Below are 16,785 nucleotides of genomic sequence, written 5' to 3'. Positions count from 1 at the left end.
TTCTAAAGTTGTTTTAGTTCTTTTTAAATTATCACCACATTTTATCCCAGGTTTAAAATAATCTAAAATGTGAGTTACACTGTTTATTAATGTTTTATAGGATGCTAACGTTCTCTTATTTAACCAAGTCACCTCCAAAGCTCATCTCTGCAGCAGCACACTGTGAGTTCCTCTTCCTCCTGTTTTCAAATATTAAAATGAAAAAAAAAAAGCTTCTCCATAGCCAACGAGTTAAAGTTAGCAGTGTGTGTTTTCCTGCTCTATCTCAACTCATCATTTGTCAGCAAAGTATTTATATAAGTGTTAAGTGGGATTCATAAAATATCTCTGTGGTTTCATTTCTTCCTTGAATTCTGCCTGTCAGAGACTTGATGGCTCAAGATAATACAGATTACAATGTTAAAGGGCGGGTTATTTATAATGAGGCAAGCCGTGGAAGGGGGCAGATGACAGTGTACTGTATTTCATGACCTTGCCAGCTCATTGGTTTGACCAGTAATCCACTTCCATAACGAGAAAGTGCAGGATTTAGAAGGCCATGGAGATTGCAATATATACCTTCTTAACACTTGGTCTGCCTGCGACTCTGTCTGTGTCTCCGTGACTCTAACAGCTCGGCCTGGTTAAAGTAAGATTTCTCTCTTTTCCTCTTTTATTTTAGTTGATCACATTTTGGTTGGTTGCAGCTGTAGATGATTTGTCTCGTCTTGGGAGTGCAGACGTAAATGTCTCTGTGGAAGGTTGAAGCTTTGATCTCAGAGGAGAATATTTGATATTTGCTGTCATTGATGGGAGGATGTTGTTGGCGCCTGGCCAACTATTTAAAGATGGTGTCAGTTTGATAAGTTTGTAGTGACCATAAAAGGTTCTTGGAGGTTTTACGTCTTTTGGAAGTCACCATTATATCGAATGTTGACAGTGGAGAATTTGAGTGATTTCCTCACTCTGTAGTTAATGTTTGTGTGGAGTTACATGTAATTACTTGACATATTTTTAGGATTTCAAAGTTTGAAAGAGTAGTTTTCCGTCTGGACGTGTGCTCGCTCTGCTGCATTGGCGTACGGTGATGTATGGCGTGGTGATGTGGCATGCTGAAAGATGACACCACTACAAGGCATTAACCTGAAAGTCGATCTGCCAGTGTTTATCCTCCTGTCAGCACTGAGGGAAGCGGGGGGACAGCAGAAGAAAACTGGGTCTAATCTTCAGGGACCTGACTTCACATTTTACACTTCAGTTTAATCCCTGCTTATCAAATTTAGCCTGTTTTTTTCCACACGCGTTAAAGCATTAAAGCCCACTATGGCTTGGTTTTTGGTTCTTTTTCTGGACTTCTCTGAACAACAGATTGTGTATTTTAAATATAACTTTAAGTCATATTGTTTTTGTTGTACCCATGTCTATATTTTGTAGAAATATTATTTTTTGAGGAAAATGTAATCTTCAAATGTTTTAAGAAACAACAAAACTTCATTTTATCAACTTCATTTCAAAGCTAGCTTCACATCAATGTCTTTATCTGGAGTTTTCAGCTGTTTGGGACACTCAAATGGAAATGCATGGATGAGACTTAAAGGGAAACATAGTACCTGAAACTATGTTTGTGCAGAATAAGCCCGACCACAAAGCTAGAAAAATATTTTATTCCACATGTCGTTTGTGTTTTGGCTCGTTTTTAAAAATACTTTCCAACTGTTTTTCTGTTTTAGCCGCTGTTGAAGTCATCATTCATCTATTGATGCTCTTCTACAAGTGTTTGAGACAAGCTTCATTTAGGCTTTTTGAACACTTTTGAGTCTTTTCTCTAACACACATGCTATTACAGCAGATTCATTTCAGGATTTTGCATTGGATGGAAATGTATCCTGTATCTTCTTGTTTTTATTTTTGTAAGAGTGAAGCAGTGTGTGTCTGAGGGCAGCGGCACGCTATTTTTGTGATATGCTCTAGTGTCTTGGCTGTCTGAGGGATGTTCTGCAGTATTGGGTTACTGTGAATCCTCCTGCTCCTTCAGAGACAATCCTGCTCATAATACTCACACACGCACACACACTTAAAAATCAAGGCCCCTACAAATACGATTTTATCTCTAGAGCAACATGCTGTTGTGCCCTCGGAGTTCTGAGTGTCTTAAAATACCCGGCGATACCCCCCTCACCGGCTTCTTATTGGCTTACAGATGACGACCATGTGTTCCTGGTCAGTTATGTGCGTTAGGATGCCTGCAGTGTTTGTCACTCGTCTTTTCTTTTAAGGCGAGCCTGCTGTCCCTCTTTTTTTCCCCCTGTACAATGAAGACGTCAAGAACAGCTGTGGCTCCAGAAATAGTCTTAATCCTCTCCTCCATCACATCTCCTAAACATTACAAGCAGCTCAGGCAGTGACCGTCTAACTTCTGAGGATGTCTACAAGTGTCGTGTGGCTGGTACTTGAAGGGTTGGTTTACCCGTCCACTGATATCTAACCCTGCAGATAGTTTGCATTTTGTTTGCCTGGAGTTTGGATCTATTTGCAAACAAAACAAAAACTCCAGCTGATACTATGGAAATGTCAGTAGTTTTACATGTCATGAACTTCCAAGTACCTAATGGTTGGGCTAGATGAAAATTCAGAGGCTCAACAAAGTTATTGAAGTTGTTGATAAGATGAGTGATTACTAAGCAGGGATGTCACATTGGAAGAAAAGCCAGAATAACTGAATATATGGGCTGACAGACTGATACTGCCATCCACAGACACGCCTAAGCAACTGTTTTCTAGCTATGTACCATTATCTGTGATGATAATAAAGGGAGAAGGTACATTTCCAGAAGTGAAGCTTATGCAGCATCTTAATTGACAGATTGTGTCTTAGGTGTGGCTTGTAAATGGACAAAATAACCCTAAAATTTGGGGTTGTTTACAGTTCAGACAACTATCTGTATTCTCAGACAGTAAAGGCTTAAAGGTTTGGGCCTTGGTGTGAGTAGCATGTCAAGTATGGAGACATGGCATCGTGCTCTGCTTTTTCCACTTGACGTGTTCTGTTGGCTTTATCAGGCCCCAATCTTTAGCACCCACTGCGACATCTTGTAGCCAAGTGTTAAAGTCAGCATCTCCAAGTCTGAAACCTTGGTTCTCTCCTGAAACTGCAGATTGCTCCCTCTGGGGCTGGGTTGCTGTTAAGATGTTTTAATATCTTGAGGTCTTGCTTGTAAGTGATGGCAATGTAGAGTGTCTGATGGGAAGGCTGACTCATTTGGAGTTAGATGAAATGCAGGAGTTTGACAGGCTTATTATAGTGAAAAGCTTGACTTGTAAAGCAATCAACGTTTGCTTTAAAGGCAGATCTGTGCTCCAACTCTCACCCATGGTTATAAGCTCTAGTTAGTGACAAATGAAAAAGAATGAGACAGCTACAAGAGCTCAGCCCTGGAACTTGGGTTGCTTTGACATCTGCTCCTTTGTGTCAAAAGGACATCCAAATGACGTCAGATGTGGTGGTTTGGTGCCTTCCTTTGGAGGTTTTACAGACATGTCCGGCTGGGAGGAGACCCCAGGGTAGACCCTGAGCTGGGGGTATCACATGTCTCATCTATCCTGGGAATGGCTCAAGGTTGCCCAGGAGGGACCAAAAATGTTGCAGGGGAGAGGGATGTCTAGAATACCCTTGCTTAAGATGTGATATCCAACTTTGGACAAACAGAAGAAGACGTGGGTGGATGTTATAAAGCATGCTACATGATACACTTCTGGTAGGGATAATCTTTTAGAAGCAAAGGAGAAAGTAGTTGTCTTTTTATAGAGAGTGTGTGAAGTGGAAGGATAGTCATGAACTCCTCAATGTTCTTTATATCATATGCTGGGCGTTGTTAAGGTCATTATCTTATTATCATGCTAATATTAGCATGTTCTGTTAACATCACACCAAAAGTACACATCTGTTCAGGTTATTTTAGAGGTGTGGCGCTGGTATTATATGCTTTTTATAACACTGTGACCCTTATAACAATGTTATAACACTGGCTTTTAGTTAGTTAACATAACATTGATTTAGCATTGTAGTAATCTGTTCCAAAATCTATGCAAATTCATTTTTTATTGCATGCTACAGTGAAGTAAAAATCTGACCTGCTCGTGGCGCTGAAAGCACAGGCACAAGACAACAAACCAAATGTCATGGCAATCCACAGTTGTTGAAATGTTTCCCTTCGCAGTGCTGGACCTGTATCCCTTGAGCTGTGCTGCTAGAAATAGCGGCATGGTTCCTTTAAGGCATTAACACGTCCTGGGTTACAAAGTGCCGTTCCATGAAATTTCCTGGAATTAACATGATGTCTTAAGATAGAATTCACACGGTCCAAACATGAAATATGAGATAGGTGAATGTGGGTGCAGGACAGCGTCAGAGAACGGAGACATGATGTGGTTTAATACTGAAATAAAAATGTGGGTTATTGCTTTTCCTTGTTCACCCTCAATTCTTTATAAAGTAAACAGTGGACAGCTGCGGGCAGCCTGACTAAAGGAAGCGTTCCTCCACCCGTCAGCAGAAAAGCTGCATGGATTTTTCTGAGGCCACATTTGAAAGTGCTCCAAAGATTTATTCTTTGTCCATTTGATAAAACGAGTACGCTGCAACTCTGCCTTGTTAGTGTTCCATGGAAAGATAACACAACCGTGCTATTCTTAGATCTTTGCCACTGTTGCCAATGCTGTTAATATACCAAAGAAAATGGGCGTTCATTTCTTTATTTACTCCCAAGGGAAAATGTCTTCACAGGACTCTCTGCAATCCTGTGAAAAAAGTACATTTTTAGCAAAAAATAATTGGAAATAATAGATTTCTGTATGAGTTTATCAGTCGCTTACATTGTTGTGGAGGAATTCTGGCCCACTCATTACATGCACAGCTCTCTGAATGTCCTGTCAATCAGACTGACATCTGAAAATTGGCTGCAAATTTGCAGCACCTTGATTATTTCCTTATTATCTTTGCTTATTATCCTGTTGCATGATGCAGTGTAGGCCAGGTTTCAGCTGTTGGACAGATTACCTCACATTTATTTAAATCGACTTTACTTTAGTATAAAGAGGAGTTCGTGGTCCACTCGGTGACTAAAAGGTCTCTAAATAATCAGCCCCTGAAAAATGAAAGTTGGTATGAGGTGTTTATGCTGATACACAGCGTTTGTGTATAATACTTGAATGGGAAGATGTTAATGTCATAAAAGCGGTTTGGATAGCTTTCTTTCCCTTTAATAAAAGAAATCATCATTTAAAAACTTCATGTTGTATTTGCTTGGGTTATCTTTGGTAAGTTACGCCTCAGTCTAAAAGGCTTGGAGTACAGTTGTTATCCCGTGGACATTCAGATTGGTGATCATGATAACTCAAGACCCTGGTGAGAATTAATACTTTAGGTCAGGTGTCCATAACCTCCAACATCAAAAGAGCCATTTTAGCTCCTCCTACCAAAGAACGTGAGAAAAAGAGCAGCACACGCAGGTGACAGATTTGCAGATGTAACTGGGAGAGGATACATTAAGTATTACTACATCCAGTATGAATAGTAACAGGATTACCGTTCACCCTAATTGTAACCTGTGGCTCGTGAGGGAGCCACAAGTTGCCAACCTCTACCATAGGTGCTTCTACTCATCTACCTAACTGTCTGCAGAGTTAAATCACTACAGAGCTCCAAACTTTATGTGGTCTTCAGATTAGCTCAAGTGTGTAGAGAGATTCATGGAATGGGTTTCTATGACCGAGCAGCTGCATCCAAGCCTTACATGACTAAGGTTAGTGCAAAGTGCTGAAAGCAGTGGTGTATAGTGCGCCATCACTGGACTTTAGAGCAGTAGAGATGTGATCTCCATAAGCCATGCTTCTCTGTCTGGCAATCTGATGGACTGGTCTGGATTTGGCAGTTGCCAGGACAACAGTACTTGTCTGACTGCATTGTGGCAAGTGTAAAGTTTGGTACAGGAGGGATTAGGGTGTGGGAGTGTTTTTCAGGCGTTTGGGTCAATCCCTTAGACATTTTGGACAATTTTATGCTACCAGCTTTGTGGGAACAGCTTTTGTTTCAACATGACTGCTCACCAGTGCACAAAGCAAGGTCCATAAAGAATTGGATGAGAGAGTTTGGTGTGGAAGACCTTGACAGGCCTGCACAGAGTCCTGACCTCAACCCGACAGAAGCCCTTTGGGATGAATTAGAGCAGAGTGTGAGCCAGCGTCAGTGTCTGACCTCAGAAATGTGCTTGGGGAAAATGGTCAAAAATTCCCATGAACACAATCCTAAACCTTGTGGTATAAATATGAAAGATAACACCCAGACAGGTGATGGTTTAACAGGTGGTGGCTCCAGACCACTGCTCTCTCCTTATCCTTTGTGACTTATGTTTTTCTCTAGTTTTGCTTTTGATTGTGTCCCTGTCACCATTTTGCTGGCAGGGACATTAAAATGTATATATTTGTATATTTGTATCTAAATTGATTCCAATAAAAAGCATTAACTCTTGTTATGTGTTTGTCAGGTAACCTCGGGATCATCCAGCAAACATGGCCACTGAGTGAGTAAAAACTTTACTATTTTCTGTAAATCATGTAAGTTTATTTTCCCTGTTTGTGTAACCAGCCAGTGTGCAAAGGAACAAGCGGTTCCCTCACAAGGACTGTTTGGTTTTGTTTTTATTCAGTGTGTGACATTTAGCTGCACTGATTACTTTATTATTAAATTATTTATGGGTCACTAATGAGACATGCATATGTTTTCCACGATCCCTGGATGGTTCCAAAGTTTTTAATTCTTGTTTAATATTAAAAGCTCTTAGTTTTGTTTATTTCATCTTTGATTTTCATTTATCTTTGGTACTCTGTGTAGTTCTAGTTACTGTGTATTTCTAGACTTTAATTAATCCCTGCTTTATTTCCCTCTGACTTGACATCCTCTGTCTGTCCTTTCCTTTCATTATAATTGTTTTTCATTTCCCAATTGTCCAATTTTGTATTTTAATACCTTAATCTTCTGTGTTTTGTATTCAATTTTACTTCCACCTCCTGCCCCTTTGTCACTGGTCATCTTCAACTGCATCCTGTCACCCTACTGTGTCTACCCTGATTATCTTTTTGTGTAGAAATAGTACTAGTAGAAATAATAGTTTCCTGTCAGTCCCGTGTGTCTTCTCCCTCGTGATTGCCCGGCTCTTTTGGAGTTTGTTTACTGACTTTGTTGCTTTGCATTTTGTAACCTTGCAACAGTCACAATAAAGCTGCTCACTTATTTCAATGCACTGAAAATGTATAAAACCTTAAAGATTTTTTTAAAGAAATCAAAATACCTACATGTCGTTTAGGAAATTAATTTTAACAGACATTTTGCTTTGACAATGAAATATTGATGTCACATCAGTGACCCACATATATTACTATTTCCTTTGGGAATGGATTAAACCGATCTTTATGGTTGCAATAAAATTGATCATCACAAATATACATTACTTCCATCAATTATAATTTGTGTTTCCGTCTGCAGGAAAAGGCTGTCTGCGAGGCGTAAGCACACCCTGAAGGTAAGATTAACTTTAACTGATAAGCTTAACAGAGCAAAATACCTCACACATGCCCATCTGCTTGCCTGTGCTTCCTCTTACCTGACATGGGGTGATGATGTAATCTCCTCAGGGTTGCATGCTCGTGGTGGCAGGTAATTTGTTGGACGCTGAAGCGAATGTGAAGGCCAAAGAGAGAGAGACGTTTTTGGCAGATAAATGTCCTCCTGTTGAGCTGCCGTACTCCAGGGACGAGCTGTTGGTGAGAAGAAACTGCACTGTTTCAAACAATTATGCTTTTGACACGTTTCATATTGCATTTTATTTCTTATGTGGGTTTTTGAAATTGGAAGCATCTAAAAAAGAAAAAACTTTTATCACTATGTTGACTTTAGGAACTGTGCCAGAAGCTTCATGAGCAGATCATCATCAGTGAAGATGAGCGATACGGCATAGAGTTCAAACTGGACATGGTGCTGAATGAGGTGAGACACTTTTCATTGCACCAGGTTGGCCTTTTGTCTTTATTTGCACCGAGTAGAGATACTGTATCTGTATATGTATATCTGTATAAACTGCAACAAACATAGGAAGCTATATTTTAATATCAACCAAATGAATTCTTGTATTTTCTCCTGATCACCTTAAAACAAAAAAAGACCAAAAAAGTATTCTGAACAAGTATCACATACCTGAAGTTTTTTTTAACCTTTTCAGTCATTTTCCGTTGCTGTTTGGTTATTTTCATGTTAGAAGCTTCCCTATCTTTTGGATTTTGGTCTGACACTAAGGAATAAGTACATTACAAAACTGCTTACTTCAAATATAATATTATGCAGTCACATTTGCTTGTACATGCATGCTGGCTCTGCAGTCCATCTGGGTGGCACTGCTCTGTGTACACAGGCCAGAAACATGCACATGCAGTCGTCACCTTTTAGGGCTCCTCCCTGTGTCCTCTGCCCGCTACTCCTCAAAGGAGCAGATACTGATCTTGCTGCTAGGCTGATGCTTGTCAGGCTTTCATTGAGTAACTGACCATTTTCTGACTTCTCCTCCACACTCTTGAGACTTTGATGGAAGACACAACAAACCTTCTTGTGAGGTCTGCAGTTGCCGTGAATTGTATAGCAACATTAACTGGAAATATTTCACATCCTTATTCCTTCCTGTAGCTTTTCTGTCAGCATTTTAATTACCCAACAACACTGTTTTAAAGCTAGTGGTACTTGGTGATGAATTCAGCACCAAACACCCTGCATGTCACTGCTGTTTGCTTCATGATTGATTATTTAATCTGTCAGGTCAGTAATCCTCAGAATCCTCCTTCAGGTCAGGGACCTCAATATCAAGATTGTGGATTTGAGAGGAAAGTTCAAGAGACCCCGGCTGAAGAAAGTGCGCATGTCTGCTGACGCCATGCTCAAAGCTCTGTTGGGCTCCAAACACACTGTCAACATGGACCTGAGGGCCAATCTGAAGCAGGTCAAGAAGGAGGTGAAAGAGGAGGTGAGCAGCTACCTGGTTCATTTGGTCCTCACTCAATAAAATCACAGATACCTGTGAGGTCTAAGTCCTTATCAGCGATGAGAAGTAACTCCGCAGACAGAAAAAAAGAGGAGTGTGCCTACTTTACCCACTGGTTGAAGCTAGAGCATTAGTATTTTTGCTGCCTTTGTGCTGTTGTGACTATTAGCCCACATTTAGGCTAAAGGATTGAGTGCCAGCACAGTCAAATTAGAATTACACTCAGCGAAACAGGATCACAGAGTTCCTCACTGGGCTCTACAGCACAGCAGGTCTTAATTAACAATACTAAGACCTACAATACTAAGGTGTCCACAGGGAGGCATCTACAGTAGCTCCACATGTGGCTCTGGAGCTGCAGATTTGAGACCCCTGGTTTAGGAGGTAGAGTTTCTTCTCAACATTGAGGAGGACTTAATCCTCAGAAACTGTAACAATCCATTTTCTGGCCACTAGAGGGCAGAAAAACCATCAAAACAAATAGTTTTTTTCTTGATTAGCAGCCTTTTTGCATCTGATTTCAGTCTGGACTAACAGAGTATCGTCTGTGTTTGCAGGACAAGCAGCTGCGTGATGTGGGAGACTGGCGTAAGAACATTGAAGACAAGTCTGATAGGAAGAAGATGTTTGATAGCTAAATACGAGGGTGACTTTCAGGACAGAAATTGGGTTTACTGTCTTTGTTAACTGAAGGGTTTTAATCCAAAGTGATGCATTTCTAATTCATTTTACTTGATCTGTAGATCCTGATCTTAGTAAACATAATCTAAAGGCATATGTTTGGTGGAAGATTATGGTGCTTACTAAGCTTCTGTTTTGGTACAGTATGTGATAAATGGCCTTTACTTTAATTCAAGGCTTGTGTTAAGGTGCAGTGAAATGTAGGGAATCTGTGATATGCACTGATGCCAGTGAAGCATGGTTGTAGTTTTTGGATATCTCACTTTGAATTATACTCGTCACTAAGCTTCCTTCATGCTTTAGCCTGTATTGAAACTGTACTGTGATATATTTGTACTGTGTTACAGTTAGTATGTGTCAGATAAATCAATTCTACTTTTTTCTCCTTTTGCTTTTACTAATGTGCCTACGATGTACGTTTCCTGAAACTCTAGTTAGTGTCTGAGGTTAAAATCCAAATGCAATGGACGCATATTTTGCAAATAAATCATGACCCATATTCTAACTGGCCCAGCATGAATAAATGAAACACTATAACATGCTCTTTACACACATTCATTTGGTCAATCCTTCACTTCTCCCTTGTTTGATGTAGATTGTAGAACGTCTAGTCAAGTGTTTCGTGCCACTTAGCTGTCCAAGAACCATTAGATCTCTGACATGACCTGTTACCATAAACTGTAAATATCAAAAGATGGACAGACACCATTACATCACTTAGTGGTTTGTAAAGTCCTGTTGGGAAGCTGGTTGTCAGTCTGATAACTGACACTGATGTGGCCAATGAGCATATTCTGGACAATTATCTTTTCTGTCTCTTATAATGAGATAATTTATAAAATGGACCTAAAGTTTCATTCATTATAACCTAAAACTAGTCTGGAAACTTGTCAGACCCACAAGTTACATCTCTTATTCTGTCTGCCAACATGTTTCCTGTAATACACTTTCATTTATTAATTAATTTCATCCATTTATTATTTTGCCTAGTTGCTTTGTGAATGTAACAGTTGATTGTTGTCTGCAAGTGCAAATATTTGAAGACCCCCCCCCACATGTAGCTTCCATGTGAAGCGCCTTAAACAGGTTGCGAACCCCCTCCAGACCTTTGCTAATGAGACTGGGGGCTCAGTTGCTCATGTTTAAAGTAACATTATGCTCTTTATGAAAGTTATGGACCCCGTCAGTGGACAGCAGTATAAAAATGGTTTCTTAATCGCATCTCTCAGTTGTGACGTCTGGTTTTAAAAAGATAGGAGGGCGAGCCATCAAAAACTGGACTTTGGGAGCTGGTTTGTAACATTGCGATGTCTTTATCCATAGTTCTTATAGAGCCTGTGGGAAATAACTAATTTGAGAAGGCTTGCATTTGCCTGACAGCCTATAATGGATCAAATAAGGCACAAGGCCAGTGTAGAGGAATAATTGTGCTTCCTACGTTGGAGAACTGTAACAGTACTAAATCACTTCATGTTTCTAAAACAAGATGTGATGTACTTTTACCGTCTTTTTGCTGTCACATTAACTAGAAAAGCTTCATGCTCATCTTGTTCCCAGTTTTCCTGAGTTTGTAAAACACTGGAGGTTAATTTTATTTAACTATTTTATTGCACTAAGATACTAACTGAGCTATTTTTTACCTGTACACTTTAAAAATGATAGTAATGTGATGTTTTATAAAAAGTTGCCTAATTTGAATTTATGGAAGAAACAACATTGAATTATGATGCTTAAAGCCGTTGGCTTGCTTGTGGAAAAAGCTGAAATAGTAATATTTAGAAGGTGAGTAATAACTGCATATATTTAATTAGCTGACTTCCAAAACCTGAATCCTAAATGTTTTTGTCATAAATGAAGAAGTCTGGCTTATTTTCCACAGAGCAGAAAAGGTGAGCGTTTAAATCGCATTTTACTATTTTTAGATTTTAAGCTTTTTTCCCCCCAAATCACTTGATTTTCTTTCCTTTCTTTGCAGATTCGATCACTTAGATGTGACACAGCATGCTTTTCCACAAAGGTACGCTGAAGTCAAAAATATCCATAAATTTAAAAGTCTTCATGTAGTTTGATGGTAGTAAAATAAACAAATAAAATGTTAGTCATGCAGATGCCACTGGGAGTACTGGTTTCAACTTTCAGCTGAAACCTGGAGGTGCAGGTGGTCCCAGTCCTGTACAGACACGTGTGGCATTTTGTTAAATCGTTACCAGATTTCACAGCTTAAATCCATCCTCTCATGTCTGTCACTCCTGGCAGCAGGAAGCAAAACACTGTGATACTTAGAGTATGATCACAGAGCAGAAGACCCCGTGTATGAAAACTGCAATAATTTTACTCCTTCGATGGAGCAATTAGGAAAAAGACAGAAAGAAAGAAAGCTTCAGAGTCACTAGTTCAATGAAAAATGCTTGATTCACTCCCTCCAGAAAGCTTTTATTTAGACATAACTAATAATGCATTGGACTCCTTGTTATTTTAGCCATATTCCCAGTCTTTCACATTATTGTGTGGAAAGTTTGGCCCACTGGTCTTTACAGGGTAAAAAGGTAGACAAACATAAATCCCCCTCTGTGTGAATAGTTGATATGCTGTGTTTGGTTTTCTCCAAATGTGCTGCTGTGCTTTATGACCAAGCATCTCCACTTTGGTCCTGTTTTGCTCCAGAAGTCTTGAGTCTTTTTCGAGAGAAGAGGCTTCCTCCCAGCAACCTTTCCAAACAAGCCATAAACTTTGACATTTAACATGTTAACTGAGGCCTGCAGAGACTGAGCTGGACCTCTAGGGTTTTTTTTTCCACAGTTTCTGACCTTGGGGTGAATTTGCTGGCATGTCCACTCCTGACATGATTGTGTTATTGTGTTAACACACACCTGAAAGCTCCACACCTGCAAACTGCCAAACTTCTGCTTTTGCAGAGGTGCAGATAGTTGGTGATGATCAGTTAATCAAGTGCATTTAACTAACAGCACCTGGCTGATAAGTACTCTCTTATTTCCTAATGAAGGAGTAAGGGTGGATTTAGTTTTTCACAGGACTAAAAAGAATCCTGTGGAAAATTTCTCTTTCACACCACTGTGTAGGTTTCTCCTGTCATTTTGTTTCACGGTTACACTTGGAGATTGGATTTTATTAATCCACTTTTCTCCTCCACTTGACAACAATGTCTTGTGCATTTGGCATCTCACTGCTCAGTGTTACCGCAGGTTATATTTGACCTCTGCTGACGGCTGCATCATATCCTCAGATAACAGCTGCCTCTCCACTTAGATTCACACCAGCCAGAATTAGAAACGAGAGAACAGACAAGGAGAGGAGCATTTACAGTCTCCTCCATGCTGACCTGCAGTAACCCATAGAAAAGTGCTGCTCACAGTACATCCTTCTTCTCACCTTCAGGAAGGGAACCATAATCTCTGTCATACTCAGAGGCCTGAACATGAATAAGTGTCTTCAGGACTTAGAGGTAAGAGATGGATGAGAATCTGAGGGCTTGTTTTACCATAACAGATACTGTCTTGATGAAAGATTGTCATCCATGTTCAGCGTTGGTAGAATCCAATGGATTCTGACAAAGATGATATGGATTGTATGCATGTATATATTGTAACAAGAGGGGAATAACAGCTATTAATTGTAGTGTCATTAAAAACCAAGGTTCAGTAGTGTCCAATGCTAATTTATGGGAGGCTGCAGTCTGTGATCACTCTGTATGTAAAAGATGGATGTAGCCAACATGAAGTCCAACTCTACCCCAAAGATGACTGAAACCTGCCGTGGTTCCATCCATGATTAAAACGCAGGAATTGTAAGTTTTGTCCATCTTTAAAATGCCTCTCTTGAGGCACTAGTGTTGCAAAAGACAACATTCATCTGTTTCTGCAAATTTCCATATAATTTAAGCACTTATTGGCATTTCATGTGTCTTTTTAAGTATGAGAATAAGAATCAAGTAAAACAAAGGCCCTCCTTTATTTTTTACCTGTGCCAGTTTCTCCACAGGTTTAGAATGAGCGTCGATATTGTCATTAATGTGAAATACTATATGTCATCCTTGTTTTGGACTGGCCCACTCTGTGTGCATTGGGAAGATTATAAACTATGTCCACTAGATGGCGAATAAAAACTGAGTTGAAACACTGCATGCACTAATCACGCATCTGCATTGCTCGTGGTACATCTGTGGAGCGTAATGCAGTCCAACCTGCAGGTTTGAGTTCCAGTCCAACGCAGCAGCAGCCGATCGCACCGATTAGCTCTTCCTCTCTGAATCAAACGTGTTAATTAGTGAAATCAGCTGCTCTCAATGTCACATACTTCAGCTCCTCCAAAAATTACTGTGACAAGCTGTGGTGCTAAAGTGTTACGTTGCACTTATCAGGTGACAATTTTAAATTACAGTCAAAAGTGAGAAATGCACCTCGGTGCGTTGTAACCAGAGCATCTTGCACACTGTTGGATGACCACATGCCCATGACCGCATACCCAGAAAGCTCATTTACCTTTAGGATTGTGTGGTTTTATCAGTGAGGTGGAGTTGTTTTTACCTCCCAGTGTTGGCGAGTTTTTGGCAGCACTTGTACTGTACTTTGTGTCCGGTCCTTTATCTTGTCGGCAGCCAGCACGGACCGACATGTCCAATCTGAAGGGACAGAAAGGGGGTTTAAAAGGAGGTCAGGCTGGAGGTGAGTGAGTTGAAGGAAAATGACACCAGACCAAACACACCTGCTGAGTGAGTTTTCCGGTCCAGCCTAAGCATTGGGCTTGTCTCCTTCTAGGGGTGTGAGCAGAATGCTGGCATCATTAATCGCTCCAGTCCAGCTCTCTCATCACTGCCACAAGAAGTATAAACCAAGCATCACCTGCCTGAGCCTGAAAGTCTAAAGTTATTCTAAAGAAAGAAACTGATTTAAAAAAGCATTTTTATCACCAACGTAGTGATTTATTTTTTATTTTTTGGTTTGGTTTTTCTTCCCATTGGGACAAGGCTTTTTAGTGTGCAGCTAACACACTGCAGTTATATGCTGAAGAGGATGACCTGGCATCTGGCTTTGGCTTATGTGTATTAATAAAAAATTTTTTTTGTATATATCGCATGAAAAATTGTTACATCTGTTTTGCCCAATCAGTGATTTAGTAAATCTAACTTGTAAAATTGAAGTAGAAACAAAGAGCAATAAACTGTTCACACTTTCCAAATGTTATCGCTGTCAGCAGTTTTCTCTGGTTGCGAGATGCCTTTAGATAGATGCATGGTATTTTAACACTGGGAAAGCCTTAATGACAGGCAGTAAATCTAACTGCAAACCATCCCTGCAGGAGGCCACATGAACACAGATGGTGGATGACTCCGAGCAAACTACTACAAGCATCAGGAGCATGTATCAAACTGCGTGTAAACATAAACATATAGTTATTAATACTTTCACATAGTGAGGAAAGGCAGCACGCTTCACTTGAGTTTCTAAAGTCACACCGGAGGTATGGAGCGTTCCTGAAGCTCGAGTTGTAGGTCGTGTGTTTTCATAGAAAACACCTACTGGACTCTGTGACGGGACCGTAAACCTGAGCCCATACGTTGCCCCTTAATGCTGCATTCCCAGCATGACTCTTCATCATCTGTGCATCACTCAGACCCGTCAGCACCTTCCTCCTCAGCTGTCAGCTTATAAGACTATAGTCTGATCTGCTGAACGCTTTTGGCTCTGCAGACTCTTTTACATTCGTTCGTGGGCCTGAGGTGATCGCCAGTGAAAATTTAACAAACAAAGCAATCCAGTTTTTTTTATGCTTTTATTTGATTTCCTAAAAGGCTCTTTGTAGAATTTGGTCAGTCTCACAGCTCCACTACATTTTTGAGCATTAGTTACTAAATATATTGTTAATTTACAATATTTATTAAAACTCTAAAACTACAATCAGAGAATGCTGTATTGTTTTTTTCTTTACATATGTGTCTGCACATGTGACGTAAAGTACAAGTTTCATTTACCACTGCATGATTCCAACTGCTCCTAAACCAAAACAAAGTAGTGATTAAGTACTGAGATTTAACCAGGCTAAACAAGAGAGGTGCATGCTGGCTGTGGAAGCAAGTAAAAATGGGCAAATCTCAGCATGGAGCGCTGTGTGCCCTTAAAGTTTCTAGGTCAAAAAAGAGAGCTTCTAAGAATGCACCAAAGCACTGAGACTGAAGAATGATGTGTTTGCTATGTCCCACCAGCATCTTTTATAATGTCTCCAGTGATGGTGAAAATGCTCAGCTTGAAGCTTCCCCTCCTGGCAGCTGTGTCCATCGTTTATAAATGGTCAAAAATAGCGAAGGTAAAATGCTTTGATGCGATTTTATGTCATCCAAGAAAAAAACAACCTCCATCTCAATCTAAGACACGTAACTTGATCAACATGGCCCTTCTGCAGCCAGAGAAAGATCTGGAAGCCTTTCTGAAGGCAGAGCCATAGCTCAGATAAGAGGTCCAATATGAAACAGTAAGCAGGCCAGCAAGTCATTAATGTGGTATTTATAGTCTGCAGAAATGTGAGCTTGTTAAGCACTTTGTTTGGAGCAATGTTTAAAAGTTATATCAAAGTTTTCCTGTTTGATTATTTGAAGCTGTGGAAGCCACCTCCGCTTGGTCCAGCGCTCTTCATTCATCGCAGCGTTCAGTTTGATCGCCGGTACAATCCCAGATCAGCTTTTCACAACTTAAAAGTTAAATTATCCATTAGAAACTTAGTTTTTAGACTAAAACACATCCCTTCTGGCTTTTAGGAAGTGGTTTCACGTGATCCATCTTCGGAAGTTACATGAAGGTAAGCTCAAACAAGAGATATCATCCCACATTAGCAATGTTTGCATCTTTATTTTGGTCCATTGAGGATTAAATTGAATTGTTTATTTTTTGTCATTACCGGGAAAACCAGGCTTTAGCCCCGTCCTGCGTTCAGACGAGTCAGGCAGCTGTGGAGATGAAGGTGACAACATGGAGATGCTGGGATTTAAGTTCATGCCAGCTTCAAAGGTTGTGTGCTTTGTGAGAAATGT

At 40.1% G+C, this 16,785-nt stretch overlaps 2 protein-coding genes across 3 annotated transcripts in view; both read left to right on the top strand.

The window, feature by feature from the left end:
- Positions 1-521: 521 nt before the first annotated feature.
- LOC101465904 (troponin I, fast skeletal muscle) overlaps positions 522-16,785 on the top strand; it is an 18,475-nt gene continuing 2,211 nt past the window's right edge. The window contains exons 1-11 of one of the 2 annotated variants that reach the window (XM_076886936.1): positions 522-628; positions 6,522-6,557; positions 7,520-7,556; positions 7,669-7,797; positions 7,931-8,020; positions 8,868-9,044; positions 9,620-11,760; positions 13,140-13,206; positions 16,354-16,418; positions 16,513-16,553; positions 16,665-16,762. In XM_076886936.1, coding sequence (XP_076743051.1) covers positions 6,547-6,557; positions 7,520-7,556; positions 7,669-7,797; positions 7,931-8,020; positions 8,868-9,044; positions 9,620-9,700 — 525 coding nt within the window. In that variant the 5' untranslated portion in view covers positions 522-628; positions 6,522-6,546 and the 3' untranslated portion in view covers positions 9,701-11,760; positions 13,140-13,206; positions 16,354-16,418; positions 16,513-16,553; positions 16,665-16,762. Of the gene's footprint in view, positions 629-6,521; positions 6,558-7,519; positions 7,557-7,668; positions 7,798-7,930; positions 8,021-8,867; positions 9,045-9,619; positions 13,207-16,353; positions 16,419-16,512; positions 16,554-16,664; positions 16,763-16,785 lie in introns of both variants that reach the window. The other variant, XM_004566184.5, reaches the window with a different exon arrangement.
- Positions 13,129-16,785, top strand: part of LOC101465043 (troponin I, fast skeletal muscle-like) — a 22,619-nt gene continuing 18,962 nt past the window's right edge. Inside the window, exon 1 of the mRNA XM_024803075.2 lies at positions 13,129-13,206. The gene's annotated coding sequence lies outside the window, so the exon portion shown is untranslated. The remainder of the gene's footprint in view (positions 13,207-16,785) is intronic.

Source organism: Maylandia zebra, linkage group LG7 (assembly GCF_041146795.1).
Source record: "Maylandia zebra isolate NMK-2024a linkage group LG7, Mzebra_GT3a, whole genome shotgun sequence".
Classification (NCBI taxonomy): domain Eukaryota; kingdom Metazoa; phylum Chordata; class Actinopteri; order Cichliformes; family Cichlidae; genus Maylandia; species Maylandia zebra.
Note: the sequence above shows the minus strand (reverse complement) of the source record. Positions and strands in the feature narration are given on the sequence as shown.